Source organism: Sycon ciliatum, chromosome 1 (genome assembly GCF_964019385.1).
Source record: "Sycon ciliatum chromosome 1, ocSycCili1.1, whole genome shotgun sequence".
In the NCBI taxonomy this organism is placed as follows: Eukaryota; Metazoa; Porifera; class Calcarea; order Leucosolenida; family Sycettidae; genus Sycon; species Sycon ciliatum.
The window spans coordinates 39,763,415-39,787,102 of record NC_088643.1 but is presented as its reverse complement, the minus strand read 5'-3'; the positions used below and the strand labels follow the sequence as shown (position 1 = coordinate 39,787,102).

At 46.4% G+C, this 23,688-nt stretch overlaps 1 protein-coding gene across 2 annotated transcripts; it reads left to right on the top strand.

Annotated features, from left to right (window-relative positions):
- Positions 1–3,556: 3,556 nt before the first annotated feature.
- LOC135825220 (crossover junction endonuclease EME1-like) lies at positions 3,557–23,567 on the top strand. 2 transcript variants are annotated; one of them, XM_065337966.1, is made up of 17 exons: positions 3,557–3,838; positions 4,641–4,728; positions 6,359–6,848; positions 7,411–7,924; positions 8,149–8,339; positions 8,620–8,715; positions 9,554–9,601; positions 11,312–11,432; positions 12,158–12,312; positions 12,798–12,884; positions 13,494–13,600; positions 18,135–18,297; positions 19,140–19,267; positions 19,809–19,869; positions 21,996–22,121; positions 22,443–22,499; positions 22,748–23,567. In XM_065337966.1, exons 3-17 carry the CDS (start codon positions 6,573–6,575, stop codon positions 22,877–22,879), a joined length of 2,262 nt encoding a protein of 753 aa, XP_065194038.1. In that variant the 5' UTR covers positions 3,557–3,838; positions 4,641–4,728; positions 6,359–6,572; the 3' UTR covers positions 22,880–23,567. The 2 variants fall into 2 exon arrangements, with proteins under 2 accessions (XP_065194038.1, XP_065194034.1); XM_065337962.1 differs by lacking the exon at positions 4,641–4,728.
- Positions 23,568–23,688: the final 121 nt, after the last annotated feature.

The following is a 23,688-nucleotide window of genomic DNA, read 5'->3' as shown; positions in this document are numbered from 1 at the left end:
AAGCACTTACATGTAGATAGAATGTACCTGTGAACTACAATCTAACTACTGGTAGAGATGTGGCTGTGTGATTACTGACAGTTAGGGATACTACACCAGCATTTCAGCCCTGCGAAACTCAGCGCCGGTGAAGTTAGCCTGACTACGAACCAGTCATTACAATTTAGTGAATTTACAGTAGAATTTCGGTGAGCTGTCTTGTCGGTGATATAGCCATTCGGTGAAATGTCTTTCTGTGAAGGGTCTTTCGGTGAATTGTCCAGTCGGTGGATTGTCCATTCGATGATTTGTCTTTCGGTGAAGTGTCTTTCGGTGAATTGTCATTTGGTGAATGGTCGGTAAACCTTTCGCTTAGCTCAAAAATACATCAGATTCGGCTGCAAAATCAGCCGTGATTGTTCGAAAATCGGCTGCAAAATTGGAATGTATTGGAAAGTCGGCTAAAAGATTGTTGGCATATTGGCTTCAACATTGGTGAGATATTGGAAATGCAGCTCTGGTAGATGGAACTGGCCACAACTGTACGTTGTAGTGTAGTATTTTACCAGTAGCGGTCTTCATATTGGCTAGTGTTTGTTTGAGAGGAGGTCAAGGGAAGACGAGTCACACGACCTCAACGCACTAGCACTACAAGCACTGAAGTAGAGAGGTCGAGCGATCATGCTTGCACTTGCAGCAACAATCATTCGTTCCTCACTTCGTAAACGCACTTCAGGGGCGTGCTCGGCCCCCCAACTAGGGGGGTGCACGGGAGCCGAGGGGAGCCCCCCCCGGCAATTTTCTGCAGTTTGTTTGCAACCTTTCTTGAATTTTAGAGCATATTTGCATACATTACAATTGCAATTACCCGGATTGACAATTTTGGGGGGTGCACGTGCCCCCCCCCCCCGTGCCCATCGCCGAGCACGCGCCTGGCACTTTGCAACAACATTTGGTAGATTTTCGGCGAACCCTCCATAATCGGCGAAAAGCTTAGAGATTTTCAGTAAGTCTCATTCTCGGCGAATTTTTCGGCTGGCCGATTTTGGGAAAGCCTACTCGTGCTCATGGGTGATCAGGACCAAAATGCTGCTGGCTGTCTCCAGTTACGTGCTGGACCGGAGAGCGTGGTCGAAGCTGTGATCCATCCTATGCGACAGATGTTCAACAGCAGTGAGTATGAGTGTGTCCTTCCTACCTATGCAACACCAGTCTTCAATAGCATCAACAGGGAGGTGTGTCTCCGCAATGTGCAGCATATCTGCGCAGCGTTAGCCCCAATAGCATCAACAGGGAGGTGTGTCTCCGCAATGTGCAGCATCTCTACGCAGCGTTAGCCCCAATCGCAACCAACGGTTATCTTCACTAGGCCACAGAGTCTATTCGTTGGCGGCGGTGTATCCAGCCGCTCTCCAGCAAGGGTACGACTCAGGGCAATCCATTAGCAATGCCACGCTGTGTGTGTTGCCATACTTCCATGCCGGCAGTGCAAAAGGTCTTGTGAGGGTGCAGACACACAATCATGGTATTATATATGCCAAGTGAGGAATCCGGGCCACTGCACTTTGATCTGATTCACTGTTACATTGCACAATGTCTGGTCATACAGGATCTTAGCTATGCAACAGTTACTGTCAATCATTTCCTCCACATGATTGGGCCAGGGCCAGCCACGGGGAGCATCATTAAATTTTTACTCCACACAGTGACCATGGTGACACAGGCCGCCGCTCTACGAACACTTGAGTCGAAAACGCAACACTCGGCAGCAGAGAACTGAGAAAGTGAGACCCGTCACCGTACACCATGGTACACGTAACACGTCTCATCATAGCTGATAGACCGCAGCTTACCAATACGCCCACGCCGCATTGTGATGTGAAGGGCTCGAAGACGCACGCCCCTTTGGTAAGGCAGGGAGCGGCCCTGTGTAGATGAGCCCTCTAACTGTTACTTGCGTCATTGGCATTCGCTACTCAGAACGTCCTCTTGGCGTCTTGCAGAATACGGACACATCATCCCAAGTGATGTCCTTTATCCAACGATCGTTTCACATTTTCACACTACAGTGGTACACGCATAATCACCTATCAATGTCAGCTTTGCAACCATTCGGCGATCATCAGTGACTAGTGATTCAGTGATTCAACTACCGTACTGTTCCAAGAAGCCCTGTTCCCGTATGTCACGTGATTGTCGCCTTGGAGTTGACCAATGACAGATCAAACAGCGCGGGCTGGAAAGCGCGGTCCTGCCTGCTCAAAGGTGATGGAACTGGATCCACTGCCCGTCGTCAAGTGACGACGGGCAGGAACGGATTCCACTGCCCGTCGTCAAGTGACGACGGGCAGGAACGGATTCCACTGCCCGTCGTCAAGTGACGACGGGCAGGAACGGATTCCACTGCCCGTCGTCACTTGACGACGGACAGGAACGGATTCAACTGGCCGTCGGGCAGTAGCCACTGGCCTGACTCTACTTCAACTTCAAGGTCTTTCATTGGTTACTAATAAAATAACTAAAGCAGAAGAGCGACTGTTTGCAACCACAACTGTCATCATGGCGCTCCAACATTTGATCTGGAACTGGGAGAAAAGAAGCCCCTTTGTTGAACGATATTGATGCGAATGAGCTCCTCCGAAAAGTTGAGGAAGAGACTGAAACTTTTATTGCGGACAATGCGGAGTCGCTCGCGAAGGAGATCTTGGACGAGCCGGATGAGCCTCAACCAAAGCGCGCAATGCTCAGCAACCCGTGCAGGATCCGCGCAATTTGCCGAGGTTTCCGATCAAGACGTGGGAAAAATCCGTAGGAACAGAACAGACAGAATGCCCGATGCCCAGTCGACAATGTCAATGGCACCGCGAGAAAAAAGCACTATGGACTACTACAAAAAAACTGTACCAGAAAACAATCACAAAACACAATGCAGGTGTGTCTGTCATGTATCTCTTTATTTGGCTTGGGTGCACACGGGAAACACGTTCCAGTCACTCATACTCGGCCAGTACCGCTGTTCATCCAGCCCTTGCCGCTATCGCGGCGCGGGCTGGATTCCGCGGTACTGCCCTCATACTCGTGCAGGAACCTGTACATACTTCAACCTCGCGAAAAACAAGGCCCATGCCATGGGCCAATCCAAGGTCGTTATTCGCAAAACTGCCTGCAAAAGTAGTCGCGATTGCGCAGTATAGTCGTACCAAACATTATGAAGAATGGGAGGATCAACACCACGCACGTACCACCCCTTTAGGCTTTATGCAGGTCAACCTGGTCAAGTAATAATAATTAGTTGTCAACGGCCGGCTCCCAGAATAGTAGATCGCTGGGCCTCAGACCGCCCATGCTATGCGCACATGTTCTCCGAACAGCTACATGTAAACGGAATCCGGATTGAGAAAACGAACGCATAATCCACTGCATGATTGTACAGATTTTGTACCATTTTCTCACAATTTTTTTCCCTGGGCGCGGGAATTGGGGAAATGATGAAAACACGAGGGACTCTCAAACAAAACTTCAAAAGACGTACACCATTGAATTATTTGTACACTGGTAGACCTACCTGTGGATTGGTACATGTCGGTGTTATGTTTGGGACAAGTCTGACACTCATTAGCATTGCAGACCAGTATATCGCTATTTGTAATACTATTGGACCACACTTTAGCAGGGTTGGTTAGTACATGTAGTTACTGGTGTAGTGCGCGCAGCTGGTCGCCGGAGAAAGCATCGCAGTGGAAGAGGATTCTGCCGATGTCCACAGGTCTACGCCATCGTCTCCTGGCAAACTGAGCAAACTTGACACCCACTGAGTGTCGTGATCGGTTTCAGCTGGACTAACTTGAGAGATTCGAGAGTACGTCTGTTTCTGTTACCTTATTGCCTGCGAGTATCTACTAGCCAGTGAAAGCATCGTAATTTGTAGATGTGCGTCTTGCTACAACGACGTCATTACAAGAGAACATAAGTACTTTACATGTACCTACTCTGAGCACTCACATAATTATGTCTCATTGCTGCGAAAATCTCTCCATATTGATTCACTAAATTGGCCAATCCTCAGGGTGAGAAACGAAAACAGATTAATATGACGAACAACAAAGAAATCGAGTTGATATGCTGTGCAGTGCAGTAGAAAAGTGATAAGATAAGGGAGTGTGAGAAATGCCAAGTCAAGTGTGAAGATAAATATCTGCTACTTACGACATTGGCACAACCAGCTAGCAGCACACACATACAGGTACATCAAACTTTACTTTGCCATTCTGGCGTGCAACATGCGAAACATCACCGTCAAAGCCCGTTACCACACTAACATGCTGATTGCTCAAGTAGGAAGTGTGTTGTTAGTGTGGTGGTGGACTTTGGCTGTGATGTTGCACATAGTAGCACAATAATGTTTGATTTTTGTGTGTGTGGGCGTGCGTGCTATGCCTAAACGTAGCTCAAGCTCCACAGCATATCTGTTCTATTTCGCACTATTATATTCACACAGACATAACTTCTCTCCCTTCCTTTCTTCGGGCACCTTGTCATCAGTGCTCCTACTCTCCACATATGCACACCAAAGCTAACACATTTCTCACATGCATCGTCAACACTTTTCTACTGCGCACCTCATTGCATGTAAACTTCGTTTCTTTGTTATTCGTCTTTAGTTTTATCGTTTCGCCCTGAGAGTGGGCTATGCCGGGAAATTTGGTGAATCGATGTGGAGAGACTTTTGCAGCAAAGAGACCATCTGATGTGAGTGTTCAGACTAGTAAATTGTTAATGTGTAGATGGCAGCTGCTATGATGTTTACATAATGTAGATCTACATCAAGTATTATTACTCGTTCATGGGACATCTTTGTTTCAGGCATTGTGCAGAATAAAGAATCAGCTTACTAGATTTGTGTAAGCGATGATTAGAGACTATCAGCCATACACAAGTGCAAGAGCGTGAATTCAGTGGATCCTGATGGTGACTAGTGAGGCTGCTATATCTCTACACCATTGTATGGTATCAGGTTTTCTTCAAACAAGAAATTGAAAACAATTTTCAACTCGGCAGTCTCTCCCTGTGAAACTTTCCCGGAAGTTTGACTGCCTCGCTGACTCTCGAACCCAGTCGTTGAAAAGTGGTCCGAAATTCAGAATGCAGAGATCCTTTCTTTTGTTCGAATAGTATTGAAATGGATATGATGTCGTGTTTTGCACCCGAGATCTTCATGATTACACTTGGACACCTCTTATCCGGGCACCTTGGGACCGGGCACTGCCCATATCTCAGATTTGCCCGTATCGCAGGATAACTTATCTACTATGTATCATATCATTCGTTGAAGAAGTTTATTTGGCAACCATTGCACATGTTAAGGATACCAAAATGATCGATCGATAACGACGTGTGGATTACACAGGTTGATAGTGACAAAATAAGCACTTGTCCATACGAAAAAAATTCAAACCCCCAAATTCGAAGCATTTTGCCATAGGAACTCAAGCTGAAGGTGCCCGGTAGAGAGACGTGCCCGTATCTGAGGCGTCCGGATAAGAGACGTTTGAGTGTATGTGTAAGTATTGGGGAGGGGGGATCGGGAATGGAAATGTGTTAGGGCTGAAACGATCATTCAATAACTCCTAACGATCAACCAATATCACTGACGATTGATATAATATTGGTTTTATCGATTCTTGTTGGCTCTACCCGTGTACATGTACGTCGAACACCAGTTTATGAAGAAATTCCACGATACCTTTGCTACGTTAACAATTTGTGCCTCCGCACTGTTGACATCTGGCGGGTTTTATCAACATGACCTAGAAAATGTCATGTTGTTTCTAGAGCGAAGAATCTTGTCATCACCCTCTGGCAACTGCTCTTATCTCCGACCTCTCCTGGAAATGAACCGAAAAGACAAAGTCTTCACTCCCGATCTCTTTCAAAGCCACAACTCTATTTTACTGCACTTGAAAGTACATGATTGTACTTAAGTACTGGTATTAACTACCGGATGGAGTGCAAGGGCTAGAATACTGTCACTGATATGCATGCATGAAAAATCGTTAGCACTCGTTTTGAACACTGACGATTATCGATTGCACTCTTAGAGATCGATATGCGAGTTATCGGTATAATTGTTTCAGCCCTAGTTTAATGTATATAATTATCATAATATGGCATGGCAATTCTGTAAGGAAGTGTGGTGCGACACTCGTAATTGGGGATTTACTGGTGGGCGTTGAGCACGTCAGCCTGTCACATGAGACTCAATTTGTCCAGAATATCTATTGTATTGTTTTTTGTTTTTTTTACTTGGGAATTCCCTCTGAGTCTCTTATCCATATCCTGCCCTGTAAGCATGTCTGTATGTGCGTATTTGTGGCTGCAGGTGATTGCTGCTGCTGCTGTTTCTTTGCAGACACAGCCACGCAACCGCACACCTGTGCGTGCACTGCCGAAACATCTGCTCACACACACACACACACACACACACACACACACACACACACACACACACACACACACATGCACACTAAAGAGAAACCACATTCATAAGAGACTGTTGCTTCCGCCGTGGACCAATCGTGTTCAAGTGTGGCAGCATGATTTCTGATGATGACGATGACGACGATCTACCTGGCGTTCTACCTGATTTCCAACGTCCTCGCAGTAATGTCCGTGTTGCTGCGGTGCGTGCGAAAGCCGATTCAACTGCATCAGCAGAGGCCCTGCCTGCCAGATTAGATGTCAATGTCAAAGATAGCGATGTTGATGCTGTGCTGGCTTTCTGTCCGGAACTGAGTCGAGCCGACATCCGCCGTGACTTGCTTGTGTCTGGCAGCGCACAGTCAACCATTAACCGCTTCCTCGATGGCCAAGTAGGTTGTTGAGATTGTCTGTGGTCTTCTGTGCATATTGTTTTGTTATTTACTGAAAACTGCCAAAGTTTAGAATTTCAGTCATGGCTATTCTAGTCTTTTGACTGCCATGACTGAAATCATATACACATATACACGCATATCTTTCTTTCTCTTTCTGTCAGGTGAAAACCTCAAAAGGTACATGGGCAGTGACGAGAAACAACAAATTTGCTGCTGTGACCCGAACTCTTGTAGTCACTGTGCAGTAATTGGCTGATGATAAGTTTACTACAAGACTAGACATGCTCTTCGATCTCTATCTGTTGTCTTGGCGACCGCTATCTGTTGTCTTGACGACCTTCCTTGTTCTACTGTTCATTTGTAGAGTCCCAGTAGGTACATTTAGAAAAGCGATCCTGTCAGCTTTTCTATTATTGTGTTCACATACTAGTAGAAGCGAGAGGATCAGGAGCTGTGGGGACGGGTTTGATGGTACAATTCAGTTCGAAAATATCAGTAATACCAATGTACACTGATCTCGTTTTGTCGTGATTTTTCTCCTTCCACGTGTGTTTTGCAGTTTCTCGACGGAGTACCGGAACCTACGTCCAATGTCTTGCCAGTGGCAACGAAGCATTCTGGGTACACGAGCACCTTATCGCGAAATCAGTCACACTCTGGATCTGCCTCTCCCTTTCGACATGATTCTCCCTCTCCTGTCCGTGCTTATTCTCCTTCTCCTGTGCGGGCTGATTCTCCTCCTCCCATTCGAACACGTGCATTCCCCACTTCGGCTATATTCGGCGATGAGTCTGATATCTCAATTAGCGATGGCGATGATAATGACGACGACCTGAAGATGTTGTCACGACAGCCTGTAGCGACTGCACCCAGTAGGTTCACTGCTACTGCAGCAGGAAAGGGTGAACCCGCACGGCGGGACAGCATCGACTCTAGAAGCTTCTCCCTTATCGACTATGCTGAAACACATGACATAGACGAGCTGGATGACACTGGTATTCTGGCTGCTGCTGCGGGCCGTGCTACGACGTATAGCTGTGCCGATGGCAATACTGGCAGTGAATGCTCTAGTGGTATGTACATTGTGCAGTCCTATGCAAGCACACACACACACAGTACAATTGCCTGCCTGTGCACAGTCATGCACCATCCTGATGTCCATGCACATGTTCATGTGCTCGAAGTAATCGAATACTCGGTCGAATGTTATGAATGAGTGATCGATCGGTCAAAGTAGATACTCGTTTTACCCCTAATTTCCAGGTCAACTAGGGTGTTTGCCTCTTTGTCGGTGCAGGGTCTTCGGTGAGGTTGATTGGCGTGGGCGGTGTTGCTAGCGGTAGTGGTACACGCTTGACAGCTTGGAAGGAGAAGGAGCAGTGCTTACCATCAGATGGAAGTGACAGCGATACCGTCCGCCTTGACCCTCTGCCTGTGTCCACCAAGAGGAAAAGACTCACGGCTGAAGAGCATGCAGAACAGAAGAGAGTAAGCACGTGAGAGCTGACAGCTCTGTCTGGATGGTGTACTTTTACAATGCAAGGAGTAATAAAATACCAGTATTTTATTACTCCCTGGTACAATGTATTGTATACATGTGCCCGACTGACAAGTTGGGGCGCGAATTGACATGCGTGTTCCCCTGCCACTGCACGCTAACACTTCCTATCTGATATTTCCTCTTACAACTATCGAGTTAGGCATTGTGTATGAGTGGATTGTTTACCTGCTGGAGAGTAGCCTTTCTGTTCTTTGTTGCCTTTGGTAGAAAAAGGATCGTGAACGAGAGGCCAAGAAATCTCAGAAAGCTGCTGAGAAGCAACAGAAGCAATTGGATAAGGCTAGGGAGAAGGCAGCCAAGAAGGTACGACATTGACTTTGAGATGTTATTGTTCTGATTTGTTGTTTGTGATGCGTTGTGTCTTTGGCATGGTATCCGCCCTCGGAGGCGTAATGTGGTACTCCCATAGGTGCTTGTTGGCTGTCTGGTCCAGGGTATCTGTGTGTAGTGTTGGGTGACGCATTTGTATTGTTGTGTGTACATGTGTGTGTGTGTGTATGTATGTGTGTGTGTGTGTGTGCGTGTGTGTGTGTGAGTGTGTGAGTCTGTCTGTCCGTCTTTGTTACTATCACTTTGTGGTTTCATGCCCCAGTTTTTGCTCCTAACAGTTACAGTCGTCCCTCTCTAATCCAGCACTTTATAATCCAGCACTTTATAATCCAGCACTTTATAATCCAGCACTTTATAATCCAGCACTTTATAATCCAGCACTTTATAATCCAGCACTTTATAATCCAGCACTTTATAATCCAGCACTTTATAATCCAGCACTTTATAATCCAGCACCCTCGATAAACTAGCACAATTTTCAGTAGGCAAAATGTCCTCTTCATGCACATTCCTAGCAGAAAATCAGATTTGTTAATCCAGCACCCTCCCTAATCCAGCAGATTTCCGTGACACAAATGGTGCCGGATTATAGACGGACCACTGTAGTAGTATTTTATCACATTGCTATTCGCTCATTCCTCTTCCCTGTCCTTGTCATTCAACATCATTTCTGAGGAAAACATCGATGTGTTCAACTATTATCAGTATCCGTCTTCACTCTTGACTCTTGTTCCTGTTGTGTACTTTGGCTATTTGTTCAAGTCATGATGCTGTCTCTGTCTGTGTATTTGCACTTTTTTTCATCTTATAGATCTCTGCAGAGTCAAGACAAGCTAACAACCGTGAACAGTCTCTGAAGGTATGTTGTACATGTGTAGCATTGGGTGCAATGATTCCCTTACCTGGTATGCAAGGTGATCTGGTTGTCGGTTAGGGTACTCTCGCACAGTGCTCGTTACAGGAAAATTGTGGGCAAGTGCTAACTTTTTAACTCGGACACTGAGCCAGTAATAAATGTAAAAAAGAGAGAGAAGAAAACACATGAGAAGTTATGCAGCAACTATCCACGACTGTAACAAGATGATAAACAGTCAGAAAGTGCGATAACAGGGCACAAAACTGACAGGCTACTAAGACATTCAACGACCTGACACCTACAGTCCATTCAGAAAAAGATGGACTTCTAGCTTTTGGCCATAAATGGGTCAAACATTGAGTTTTTTTAGAATTTTTTCTGCAATCTTTGGAATCCTTTTCCAATTATGTTTCTGAAGTCTATTTCTCCAAAAAGCAAGCCATAGTAAGAATAGGATTTCGGCCAGGTTTTGCCCCAAGAGCACTGAATTGGGAAAATCCAGGCTGTTTGACCCTGCCTGCAACAGTGCATTGTACGGCTCGAACCCCAGTTCAGGTACCCTTTTTGGACCCTTTTTCAAATTTCACAGCACTGCACTGTGTACGATAAAATCTTGAAAAATCACCTAATACGGGAGCTCGCCAGAGCCAGGGCCAGGGCCCATCTTTTTGTGAATGAACTGTAGCTCTAAGACATCTCCAGTGCGCAAACCAACAGCCTTCCAACTTGGAAGGTTCTTGGTTATGTAGGACCGAAGAGGGGAAGGTGAGCGTAACGAAAATGTGCACAAGCTAAGTCCCACGGCAACAAAGAATGCCGACTGTTAAGCGGGATTCACAGAAGCATTTTTGTGATGCGACAGCCGCGAAACCGGGAAATCCCCAAGTCGCAGCCATCTCGCAGCCCACGCAACTCCTGCAACTGCGATGCGACAAGCGATTTGGCGTACGATGTTGACCTTTTCTACAGCAAAGTTGTGCAAAGGTTCAAGAGTTGCCTGTAAATTTGTGCAAGTTGTACCAAACCGCGCGAATACCATGGTGACGTACCCACCTGCATTGAACTTAGCGCCAAATCAGCAATCAAGAGTACATAACCCCCCAGAGTGTGCAACTCCACTATGGGTGCTGTCCCGACAGAATTTCAAGTTGACGTCATTTTGATGATGCAATGCGCACTGTACACGGATTATCAGACGAATCCGGAACCTGTGTGGGCTGTGGTTGACCGAAGCCGATCGATCCTGTACAAATTATTGCAAAGAAAAACGTGTGATGCGTTGACACCCGTACACATGTTGTAAATCACTGGTGCAAGGAGCATTGCGTCATTAATAATGACGTCAACTTGAAATTCTGTCGGGACAGCAGGGTATGTGGGAGTTGCACACTCTGGGGGGGGGGGGGGGTTATGTACTCTTGCAGCAATGCATTATCGCATCGCTGACTTCTGTGAATGGTATTTCGCGAGTTCGCATCGCACGCCTCCATCGCAAATCGCGTCGCATCGCCCATCGCATCGCAAAAAATGCTTCTGTGAATCCCGCTTTACAGGACGATGACGATGAGTGGTATACATGTACAACCGAATATTTCACGAGTGCGTTAGCACGAGGGAAAATATGAGGGATACAGTATACACAGAGTGGGAATGGTATACGGTAATCCATGTTATGTACTCTGTGTAACTACATTGTATTACTTGTGCTCTTAGATGATGCGCTTGCTGGCTGACTCACGACTCTGGGACTTTCCCCACTGGGCCGCCATCTTTGACATGCTCACTGGGTGTCCGGAGAGTGGTGGCTTCGCAGCGGATTCAAGAAGCGCGGCTGGTGAGTGTTGTCCTTTTACTAGCAGTGTCTGCACGTGTGCCTTGGCTATTACATGTACAGTAAGTTACCTGCTGCACCTGCCCTCTGGACATGTTCAAGTGTGTAAGACCTTGCTCTTGGGTGTAGCTTAGTTACTAGAAGGGGCCTGGGCTGTGCACTGCTGGCCGGGTATCCATGATGCTGCTAGCCATGTGCATCTCACACATGTAACCTGGTAAGAAACATCTCCAAAAGAAGCCTGAGAGAGGGCTCATTGGAGAGAGGATTGCAAATTTACAATGAGCGAAGCTCATCAAGCTCGTGGCCTGGCACGAGGAAAACATGGATGCAGTGAATGGGATTTTCGGTCTTTGACCACTTTGCTGGTGGACTGATCTACTCACCTGCCACCGCTTTAGGAGCTGCATCTGTGCCTTAGATTTTTGCAGGGTGGTGGTGTTCCTACGGACGCTGAAAACTCGGTTTCCAGCCGAGTCGCACGCGAGCCGTGAATTTTTTTAAGCTCATCAACATAATACAATGACACATGGTGTCCATCATAACTCTACCGCTACAAGGAAAAAATTGAACAATTTCTGTTGCCTAATCTTGAATTTTTTTTACATTGGATCTGTTCTGTCGGTTTCTCTTTGTAAAGTGTGGCAAGTGTGAACATTTTGCCGACACTGTCTTGTCTTTTGTTGCTGCTGCTGCTGCTGCTGCTGCTGCTGCTGCTGCTGCGGCAGATAAAGGTAGCAGCAACAGTAATGCCAAAGCTGCTTCTGCTGCTGTAGCAGGAGCTTCGTTTGGTGTGGTTGTCGAAGAGGAGCGGCTGCCCGTTGCCAATTCAGTGCGTTGGAGACGACAAGTTGTCCATGGAGCATTTGATGAGGACTCGCAGGTACTGTACGCCCGTTGTGCTGATGCGGATGATGAAGAGTAAAAATAGCAATCTTCCATTTCTCTGTCTGTGCTTGAGCATGACACTCTTTATCACAGGGCAGTGTGTTCGAGCCCCCGGTGCCAATGTCACCAAGCTATAATGTGTAAGCAAAGCATATAATTATTTGTTTGTTTGTAACCTGCCGTTGGTACCGGAATATTATGGAAGAGTAGCTGTTTGGACAAATCTACATCACAGACCATCTAGTCATTGTGTCCGATGTATGTTGTGAATGGAAAAAATCGAAATCCAACTTTGATACTGACAGAAAATCAGAATGTGTCTGTTTTGCCAAGATGACAGTGCCTGTTTCCAAGTTATTCATCGTGTGTGTGTACATGGGTGTGTGCGCGTGTGTGTGTGTGTCTGTGTGTGTCTGTGTGTGTGCCTGTGTGTCTGTGTGTCTGTGTTTGTATTATTATCGTGTATCGTATCTGTGACAGGATATTGTTCGTGAGACCCAATCAATAGATGAAGGCCATGCAGCTGTCTTGTGGACAGCAGAGGAGTTTGCACAGTGTATTCTGCAGGTGAGAGCTTTGCAATGACCACTTGTGGGTGTGGACGGGTAGAAGTGACAAAGGAAAGCCAAAAAGTAGGGATTCACTGCCCAGAAATGCATCTTCTGCCAGCTGTGTGATGTTACATGTATGCATACTGCACTTATAAGATGGTGATGATCAATGCCTGGCGTTGCAAGCTGCTCAATGGTGCACTGGATACTCAGTCCTGGCATAGTATTGCTATTAGTTTGTTCTAAACACCTTTGCCCATGGTCTCTTTTAGGTCTCAGGTGCGTGCACAGTAAGTGCTTATAGGGTTTTAGCCCACTTACGTATTTCAACCATCTCGTCTTGGACGAATATGGCGGGAAATAATTTTAGTGTGACGTGTGAATAAAATGTCTCTTGATTTAACCGTGTGTGTTTGTAAAATGTCTCTTGATTTAACCGTGTGTGTTTGTGATTGCTGATTGTTTTTCGCTTTGTCAGTCGTGTATTGATACTGTGTGGCAATGAGAAACCAAGCCTGTGCACGACCTGCAGTGGGCCTTCTTTTTTTGTACTACATGGTGTGTGTGCGTGCGTGCGTGTGCGTGCGTGCGTGGCATGCATGTGGGTTTGTTTGTGTGTGCACAGTGCGAGGGAGACGACAGCTCCATTCAGCTCTCCGGCAGATCCTTGCAGGATGCGTTTGATGAAATGGAGGTCACGCTGGTCCTTGTCGGCGTGAAGTCTTATCTTGGGTGAGAGAGAGTGAGTGTGTGTGGTGTCACTGTAAACGGAAGAGCTTCTCCTCCACCCCCCCCCCCCCCCCTTCCCTGTCGTGCTCGTGAGAAATGTAGAAGAGACTAGTACCTTATGGCTGTACACATTTAGAACTTCTTCATCTCCCAAATGGTCTCTTTGCTGCAAATCCTAACCAGGGAGTAGTAAGTAGTAAAATACCAAGGTTACCGTATTTTCCGGGTTGGGTATCGGGCTATCGGTGCATACAGTACACATTACCAATGGTTTTAAAAAAAAGCTGAGAAGCACGCCTAAAATCTCTACAGACGTTAGCTGTGTAGTTTGTCCTTCACTGCAAACTGACAACACATAGGATCTTCGCACTAGTACAATGATGGATTGCAGTACTGTACACGAAAAGTAGTCTAATGACATCATAATATGGTGCACCATAATAATTATGGTGTCATTAGGCCAAGTAAAAATAATTGATTGTTAATCGTCAGCGCCCGCCCCGATTTTTCAGTCCGTCCCGGGATTTATTTTATTTTTTATTTTCGTGATCAACGGTAGAAAACTCGTGTGTTTAGCGAAACGCGAACTTTTTTTAGCAGTACATTTTGAAGTCGTGATATGGCGTTGTTGTGCGTGACAATGGCACACTGAGTGATGTTTTCGCTGAGTTTAGCGCTGGGAAGCTGGACGGTGAGAGCCCTATCTCCGACGACATTCGCTCTTCACCAGTGAACTGTTCCGGTGGACGAAATAAATCGAACCTGGTGAAAGTCAGTATCACAGAGTCATCTGCACATGTTCAAAGTGTTTGGAGTGTGCCCAGGCAGACTGGTAGCAGTCACAACCAACAATGGTAGTACAGCCATAACCTCATAGATGTAGTACATGCTAAGATTTCAAGATGTCCGGTCGATGCAGATATAAAAAAAGTTATAAAATGAAAATAAAACCCTCCCGTCCGCCCTGATTTTTCGGAAATTTCTGACGATCAACGATCTTTTTTAAAAACTTGGCCTTAGACTACTCAGCGCTGGCTGATTCATATCCAGCATTCGGGGGGGGGGGGGGGTGAAATGTTGGCAAAAAGCGACAGTCTTTTGCTGTGTTTTTCCGAAGAAACACATGGCCATCGACTCGAACTCCCTTAGACAATTGGTAGAAACACATCTGCGTCAGCTTCGTATCTATACTGTTGTCTCCATTGACGCAGTGCACACGGAGAACGACAGCGATTTGCTCGAGTGAACAACGTTTGTTGGTGTTGGTAACGCGAGTGCACCAATTTCAAAGTCGGGATTTAGCGCGAGTACCCCACTTGATTAACACCTTTTTCTCTTGATTTGTGATCAAGCCGTGCTTTTCTACCTGCCTTGTATTGATCAACATTTCATAATACTATTGGACAGTGGAGATTTGGCAGCTCACATTTTGGAAAGAAATGTCATGTCCATCATGGATTAAAATGTGCCTGCGTTGTCGTAAAAAGAGAGTCTATTTTAGCATAAATGAATGTGTGAGTAGATTTGAGTAAGCCCTGTGTCAACATCATGTGACTGTGCACTGGGCTTTGAAGCTAGCTGCCCAGAAAAAAGGTCCATTAAATCTTGTGCTCGAAGAGACATGTCATGGCAAAAAGGACAAACGAGCAAAGGGTACAATTTACGTAGCAAACTAACTTAACCTAAACACCAAAATCAAAGGATGCCATGGGTGAACTAACGCTAATCGTCAAGAAATTCACAGAGCCTTTTATGAGCGACTCATAAGAATACTGCTGTCGCTGTTCACGGGCACCAAGAGTACATGAAACCACCAGACGATGGAGTGCCACCACTTGCGGCTGCGGATTCGGCATGAATAGTAGCCATGGAGTTGGCCAGCTGTATCGACGCCACTCATGTACTGATTGTAGTCAGCAATGACATTCAGTTTCTCTTCCTCAACGTCCATCATAGCCCGTGAGCCACCTTCCTGCCATTGACTGTGCTTCCGGACAGCAGGGGGTCAGGCGTACATCGCTGTGTCCGGTTGTGATCATGTAAACTGGCTTCTTGTCGTAGAAGCTGCTGACAATCACAGCACCTCTGAATGCTGTCTTAATGGTTCCCTGGACCTGACGGAGCCGGGACTTTGCCACTACTTCCTGTTTGACTTCCTTCAGCACACGGTTGAAGCGCACTGTCCCAGTGTAGACTACACTATTGCCAATTAGACCCACTCCACAAGGTCGCTGCTGAGCACAGGTTATCCGCAAATATGTGATGATATTTGCCAGGATGTCTATCCGTGCGGAGAGCTACAGCATTGTAAACTTTCTCCCATCTCGGGTTAGGCAGTGCAAGCCTGTTGTCAAAGGAGAAATGGAATGAGAACAGGAAGCCGTTGGAAGAATCACATATCGCATAGACAAGAACCCCGTCACCCGCACGCTTGTAGGTGATCTGTGACTTGTATGGACTGCGTCTCTTGAAGGAGATGCCCATTTCATCAACAGCCACCTCGGGTGGTACACACGTCGACAGTTTCCCTCCTATTTGTCAAGCAATGGCCTGACTTTAAACAACCGACCAGTAGACAATGCCTCATGCGAGTTGTCATTGATGTGGAGGTATCGTTTTATTTGTTCCAATCGGTTTAGCGACATGATTGCCGCAAGTTTCGGACAGGCACAGGCAAACTCATTACTCCATATCAGCTGAGTTCGGTTGACTGGGTGACATCCATTGGCGACTGCAATACTGAGCCAAGCGTCCAACACAATGTCCGTTACCGCTGTGAAAGCACGAGCGGTGGTACCTGGATTGGCTGCCAGCTAACTGCTGGGACCAGAACAGATTGATCTGGGTTGCAATGTGCTGGATCGCCTTCCGAGGGATAAACATTCCAAATAAATGAGACGGACATGCCAGGTCTGCGTCTGTAGCGTTAATGTGGAAGTTCACCCTAAAAATGAAAACTTCAAACTGGTAGCGAAAAATGCACTGAATTGTCGAATACCTTCTGACGTGAGGGGTCGTCCCCCGGGAAAATTTTGGGGAAATTAGGCCCAAATAGCCCATATATTATTGCTTCAAGTTCAAAATACTCAAGATGAAAAAATAATTGGTGCGTCTTTGGGCGCACCGGTTCCGACGCCCCTGAACTTGTCCATCATAGGCCATCTGGGTGACGTCAGAGAGATAGGCTTTGTATGAGAGTAGATGGGGAATAACCAATTTCTTCTTTCTCTGCAACAACAAATTTCTTGCGAGAATTTTTTTCCAGTTGGGATACCAGTAGGCTGCCATTTGTCCCGTACAGAAGTTTGAAAAACAAACGACTTCTTTGGGACAGTGGAGTGCTATTTCCCCATCTACTCCCAATAACATGGGTACCTTCGTCCAAATTCGCACACAACCAAATGTGCCTCTGTCCAAGGACAACACGATAAAAATGGATACAAAATGTCTTTTGGGGACCCGATGAAACCTTTTTGGTTAGTGTAAAAAGCGAAAGAAAAAAAACATCCCTTATACAAGCCTAATTAGGAAATACCAAAGTCCAAAAATCCCAAATCATATCATAGGATTCGAAAACCAAGGTACAGGCCTTCCAAAAATTGCACAGGGAGATGAGCCTGTTTGTACTCGAAAAAACATCCAATGCTATCCTAGATATCTATTGAGACCAAATAAGGAAGAATTGGCCACCTACCTTTTACCATTTTTATACCACACCCATTTAGGGGCCATCCGTAATTATCGATCTTCTTCACGAAGAGAAGAAGTTTCGTTCATGGGTGGGTGGGTTGAGGAGAGTTTCATCATGAAAAAATATTGATAGTTGAAACATCAGTACATTCTAGCTGTCAAGTAAATACATTTTTCGTTCATGAGGGTGGGTGGGTGGGGGAGGGTCATAACTAAACTTTTTCGTTTCGTGAAAATTATCGATAATTTGTACTACTCAATCTGCGGACAGCATGCTGTTTCGTTCTTTTTGAACTCATCAGCGCAGCACAGAGGAAATGAGGCCGAACCTGATAGCAATGGAAATAAAAATTTCCAATCAGGCCCGAACGTAATTTGTACTATTAATTTGTATAGGATTTAGCGAATTAAGGGATCATACGTGTACTCTTGGTGACACCCACCACTCAAAATATAGGGTTATAGTTGCCACTACATCCTGCATCGCTGGACCCCGAAATTCTACTCTTATTTGGGTTACATCAAACAACACTATAAGCATTGGCGTGTGCATGTCTGGTGGTGAGAAAGAGGGGAGGGGAGGGACATGTAAGCTGCCTTCCACGTTTCCAACGGAGGTTTCTTGTGGCCTGGCACAAGGATGTCATGGATCCAGCGAGTGGGGTTTCCGATCTCTGATTGCTTTGTGGCAGGTCTGATCTACTCATCTCCCACCGCTTGAGAAGCTGCATCTGCGCCTTGATCTTAAGGGGTGGTGGTGTTCCTGCTGATGTGCAAAACCCAGTCTGATTGAATCTCACCTGAGCCATGAAATATTTTTTCTCTCAATTCTATTTCCTCCTCCCAGGCAATGCAAAAACGCCGGCAACCGTGACTTCCGCTCTGCAGTTCGCCGTCTTGGTGACACAGAAGATGACCCTACTGTAGGCGGCGATGGTGGTGGCGGTGGTGGTGTTCGACGTAAAGCTACAAAGAAACAACAGCCAACAGCAAGTGTAACGCAAGTGCAGGTTGGTCAGAGTTGGTATCACGCTTCTTTTTTTAAATTCATTTCTGAAGCTGTGCCAGGGTCAACATCACTTTATGTGTGTGTGTATATGTGCACGTGTGTGTGTGGGGGGGGGGGGGTATGTGTGGGTGTGGATATGTTTGCATATCACATGACATCATCACGTGTCAGGAGCACAAAGGGCCGGCGGTGCGCCAGGCATGGCCGTTCACCCATGACACGTGACTGAGCACCAGCTTAGCGAGCTCGGCAAAATGATCATGATGAGGACATCAATGTTGATATTACATGCATAGGCAAAGAACAAGCATAGTGAGGGTCCTGAGCTGGGCTCTCTCGCTTCAACATTCCAAGATGTTGACAGTGAGGCTTGATCAGCTGTTTGCTACTACGTATTCCGTTGTACTTACCGTGGTTACTTTCTCCCAAGTCTGTTGCATACTTCTCTCTTTCTATTCAAAGTCGTATAGTCTTGATCTTGCTTCTTGGTACCTTTTTGGTACCTGTCCCTGTACTGCATCTAATGGGGTCGTTCTCGGCACTTGTGCCAGTGGTTGTGAGACTTATCCACTCACCCCCACCGTTAGGCGCTGCATCTGCCGCTAGGATTTACCGGGTGGTAGCGGCCGTCGTGAGTTCCCTTCGGGAAGGCACGATAATTTACTTTTTTTATTTTTTTACCTGTACTGCAGGAGCAATGACCTATGCTCTGTGTGTGTGTGTGTGTGTGTGTGTGTGTGTGTGTGCACGTGTGTGTGTGTGCATGTGTGCATGTGTGCGTGCGCGCGCTTGCATATGTGTGTCGATATGCATGGACTTGTTTATTCATGCCTGTATTGTCAGGTGGATGACATGCTTGTCGCCTTGCAGCTTTTATGTCCAAAGCTGCGTGTACGTCAAACAGAAACACCTTTTGAAACTGCCCGTCTCCTCTTCCAAATGACCAAATCTGTTGCACATGATCCAGCCAGGTAATGACAAGAATACCTCTGCCTGCATGAGTGCTGGCAAGCTCTCTGTGTCTCTCTATCTCCATCTCTCTGTCTCTCTCTATCTCCATCTCTATCTCCATCTCTCTCTCTCTCTCTCTCTCTCTCTCTCTCTCTCTCTGTGTCTCGCTCTCTCTCTCTCTCTCGCTCTCTCTCTCTCTCTGTCTGTCTCGCTCTCTCTCTCTCTCTCTCTCTCTCTCTCTCTCTCTCTCTCTCTCTCTATCTCTCTCTATCTCTCTCTCTCTCTCTCTCTCTCTCTCTCTATCTCTCTCTCTCTATCTCTCTCTCTCTGTCTGTCTGTCTGTCTGTCTGTCTGTCTGTCTCTCTCTCTCTCTCTGTCTCTCTCTCTCTGTCTCTCTCTCTCTCTCTCTCTCTCTCTCTCTCTCTCTCTCTCTCTCTCTCTCTCTCCCAATGAGTTCTGTTAGTGGTCATCGAATGATAGCTTGAGTACATGTATTTGGAAGTATGTCAAAGTGGAGGTTCTCTTGATGTCTATTCTTGCCATTTTACCTTTTGTCACCAGGAAAGCTGATACAACGCCGTTCAGCTTTTATGCCGAGGGTCAGAGCTTGAAACCAGTCAAGGTAAGAAGGCTTGTGAAATACAGTCAACTTCGCTAATAACGACTGCGGATATAACGACAATTCGCGAATAGCGACAGAATTTCCATGCCCAGAGCAAAGTCCTGTCCCATTGTAATACATATAATGAGACTTCAGGTATAACGACACTTCGCGAATAAGGACACCTTTTTGATGCCCCGCCGAGTGTTGTTATAAGCGAAGTTGACTGTACGTTAGCCGATGATGCATGTACAGAATTAGAGTACAGTCGGTCCTCGTTTATCCGGATCTCTCGCCATCCGCAAGAAAATCTTTGGTTACCGATTTACAGCATATGCCATGCACACATACAGTATGTGTGTTCGATTATCCGGTTCCCTCGCCTATCGATTTTTTTCTGGAAAGCGGATGTGTGCGGTTAAAGGGGAAGTTAAGGCAAAAATTAAAATTTCACCAGTTGTAGTCTTCGGGGTGCTGAGTCGAATGGTCTTGGTCCGAGAAAGCTGAGACGCTCCCTTCCTACTTGAATCCCAATCGAACTCGCGCACTTCCACCGAAACTGGGTGACTGCGCCCTACTAGATGGGGATTTGTATGCAAAATGTCACTAAAAGCGCCATTTCGTTCTTATAAAAGCACGGATGACCGCGATTGGCCCATATGTTGTAGTCTTTTGGACGCTGAGTCGACTGGTTTTGGTCCGAAAAGGCTGCGATGCAGCGTTCCTCCTTTATTCCCAATCGAACATAGTTGAACAAGTGGTCACGTGCTCCTGGCTGCCCAAATCACCTGGTCACCACGCAAGCAGGCGACAACTTTCACACCAAGGTTCAACTCGAGTTCAACTCGAGTGACAGGACTGCACCCAAAAAAGGTCAAATAGGCTAGTAAGTTGTACCCTGCAGGCACGGTGACCAGCTGACTGGTGTACGCAGGAGCACGTGACCGCTTGTTCAACCATGTTCGATTGGGAATAAAGGAGGAACGCTGCATCGCAGCCTTTTCGGACCAAAACCAGTCGACTCAGCGTCCAAAAGACTACAACATATGGGCCCATCGCGGTCATCTGTGCTTTTATAAGAACGAAATGGCGCTTTTAGTGACATTTTGCATACAAATCCCCATCTAATAGGGCGCAGTCACCCAGTTTCGGTGGAAGTGCGCGAGTTCGATTGGGATTCAAGTCGGAAGGGAGCGTCTCAGCTTTCTCGGATCAAGACCATTCGACTAAGCACCCCGAAGACTACAACTGGTGAAATTTTAATTTTTGCCTTAACTTCCCCTTTAAGCGAGGTCTGACTGTACTACCGGCAACTGTCTGGTTACCAGGGTTACCAGCACCAAGTGTGTGCACACTGTCAAATCCCATTGCAAAGAGAGTTGGAGAGTACATGGCATGCGTCAGAGTGCACGTGCAGAAAGCGCATGCATCATTCAAGCAGCCTTGACATTCTTCCCTGAGCGGCTGAAGCATGTGCAGGTAGAAGTCCCCTCTTCCCCCCCCCCCCATTCTTTGTTTCCTTTTCTCTTTTTGCTATGGCTGCATGTGAGCCATAACGTTGGCACATTTCAAGCATGGAACTTAGAATATTCGTTCATTCGTTCACTTGGTAAACATTCGTAAGAATGTTTGTTCGTAGAAAATGACATTCATCCCAGTGCGTTGCTAATTTCTCCAGCAGCTTCAATACATGAGGGAGCATGGCCCATTCATAAAAAGATGATATTCTTGCTTTTGGCCATAAATGGATCAAACTTTGAGTTTTTTAAAGAATTTTTGCAACCCCCTATGGAATACTCTTCCAATTATGTTTCTGAAGTCTGTTTCTCCGAAAAGCGAGCCATAGTAGCCAGAATAGGATTTCGGCCAGGTTTTGCCGCAAAAGCACTGAATTGGGAAAACCCTGTAAATCCAGGCCGTTTGACTCCACTTGTAACAGTGCAGTGTGCGGTTCAACCCCAGTTGAAGTACCTTTTTGGGACCTTTTCCAATTTTTGTGTCACTGCGCCGTGTACGATAAGATCACGAAAGTCACCAAATACCGGAGCTCACCAGAGCCAGCGCCCATCGTTTTAATAATGAATGGACTGTAGTCAAAGTGACTGGCAACTTTCTTGACAACAGTGTAACTCTTGTCTTGTTTGCAGATTGACAACAACGGGGTAGGTTGTGGTCGCGCTTGGCAGCAGCAGTTGCGTCAAATCCATGGTGTTGGACATGATAAGGCCGCCGCCATTTCTCAGACATTTCCTTCGCCGAGGCATCTTCTTCAGGTTAGAATGTTTGATTGGTTTTTAGCACTGGATCAAGTTGAGACATCTTGCAATGGCTTGGAGTTGGAATGTATTGAAAATTATGTATACATGTACCCTGAGCCTGGGCATGGATTTCAGGTAGGCGTGAAGCCAGACAAGACTAGTCTCCGTAGCACCTTCATGCGATGGGACCATTACAGTATGCTCATGCCTGTGCTGGTTGTGTGTGTGTGTGTGTGTGTGTGTGTACGTGTGCGTGCGCACATGTGTGCGCACATTTGTGGGTGTTCTGTGTGTTCCTTGGTTGTGCGTGGGTGCATCGGTGTTCTTTCCCCATAGGAATGTCTGAAGTGTGAGAATGGCAAGCAAATTGATCAGCTCATGACTGGAATAGAGGTATGTTGCTTTGTCAACACATGCACTATTGAATATATTGTTCTTTTTTGTCAAGGTTGCCTGCGAGGAGCTGTCCGTAGAATTAACATTGCAATTTGTTCATGGAGAATTAATTTAGTTTCAGCACAGTTGACATAGCAAGCGATCTCTGCATTTCTTTGCGTGCATGGGATGCGATCTCTGCATTTCTTTGTGTGCATGGCATGTGTGTGTGTGTGTGTGTGTTGGCTGGACGTGTTGGTGCAAAGGTTCGGCGTGGAATGGGTGTGATGGGCCGGACAACGCACGTAGGCAAAGACTTTGGCCGTCAGTTGCATCGCTACATAACTTCGCGTGATGGTGATGAGCTGATCGACGGATCCGGAAGAAGCACAGACTAGCAAGATAGAACTACTTGTATCATGAGTTTTCTTCTTTGTTTTAGCAATCATTTTCAGGGCTTTGGACGCTGCCCGCCACCTATTTAGCTTGGCCAATAGCAACGTTAGTATGGAGGTGGCTGTAGCAGGTGCCAGCCAGTACTTCACTCACTGGACTCTCTGGCTGTAATAGGTGCCAGTAGTTCACTCACTGGACTCTCTGTGGAGGTGGCTGTAACTAAATGCCAGTAGTTCACTCACTGGACACTCTACTCTATGCTGCCTTGCCGGGGTTGACACCAAGACATCTTGGTGGCAATCCTTACTATATTTTGGAGACGTCTCTCCGAGTCGATTCCTAGATGGAAAAGAGTCCTTAGCTTTGTGTTACATGTACTTTGGTTATAGTTTTTTAAGTTCCCACAGAGATTCACGAGACGATCTTATTTTAAATGGTTATTGTTGATTTCAGTAATTATCATGGAAATGGCCAATCAGTGTACCCGTGCCTGTACCTGTTGTAACGTTTACACATCACCCGAATTATACTCCTATCATTCTAGTTTGTCTTCTTTTCATTGCTCTTTGTATTCTGCTACAGCAGCGTGCGTGTTTCTGTGCGCCTAGCATACATGTACATGTGCTCTTTGCCACACAATGTCAGATCCGGCATGCTGCCGGTGGCTAGTTAACTCGCATCTCGCAAGTACTTGTGGTTGCGACGGTGTCGTCTTGGATTCGGTGCAGCACACGGGGATTAGCATGACATGTGCAAGGTATGCTGTGGCCATGGTCTACATCGTCACTGGTATGTGTGGCCTTTGCTTTGG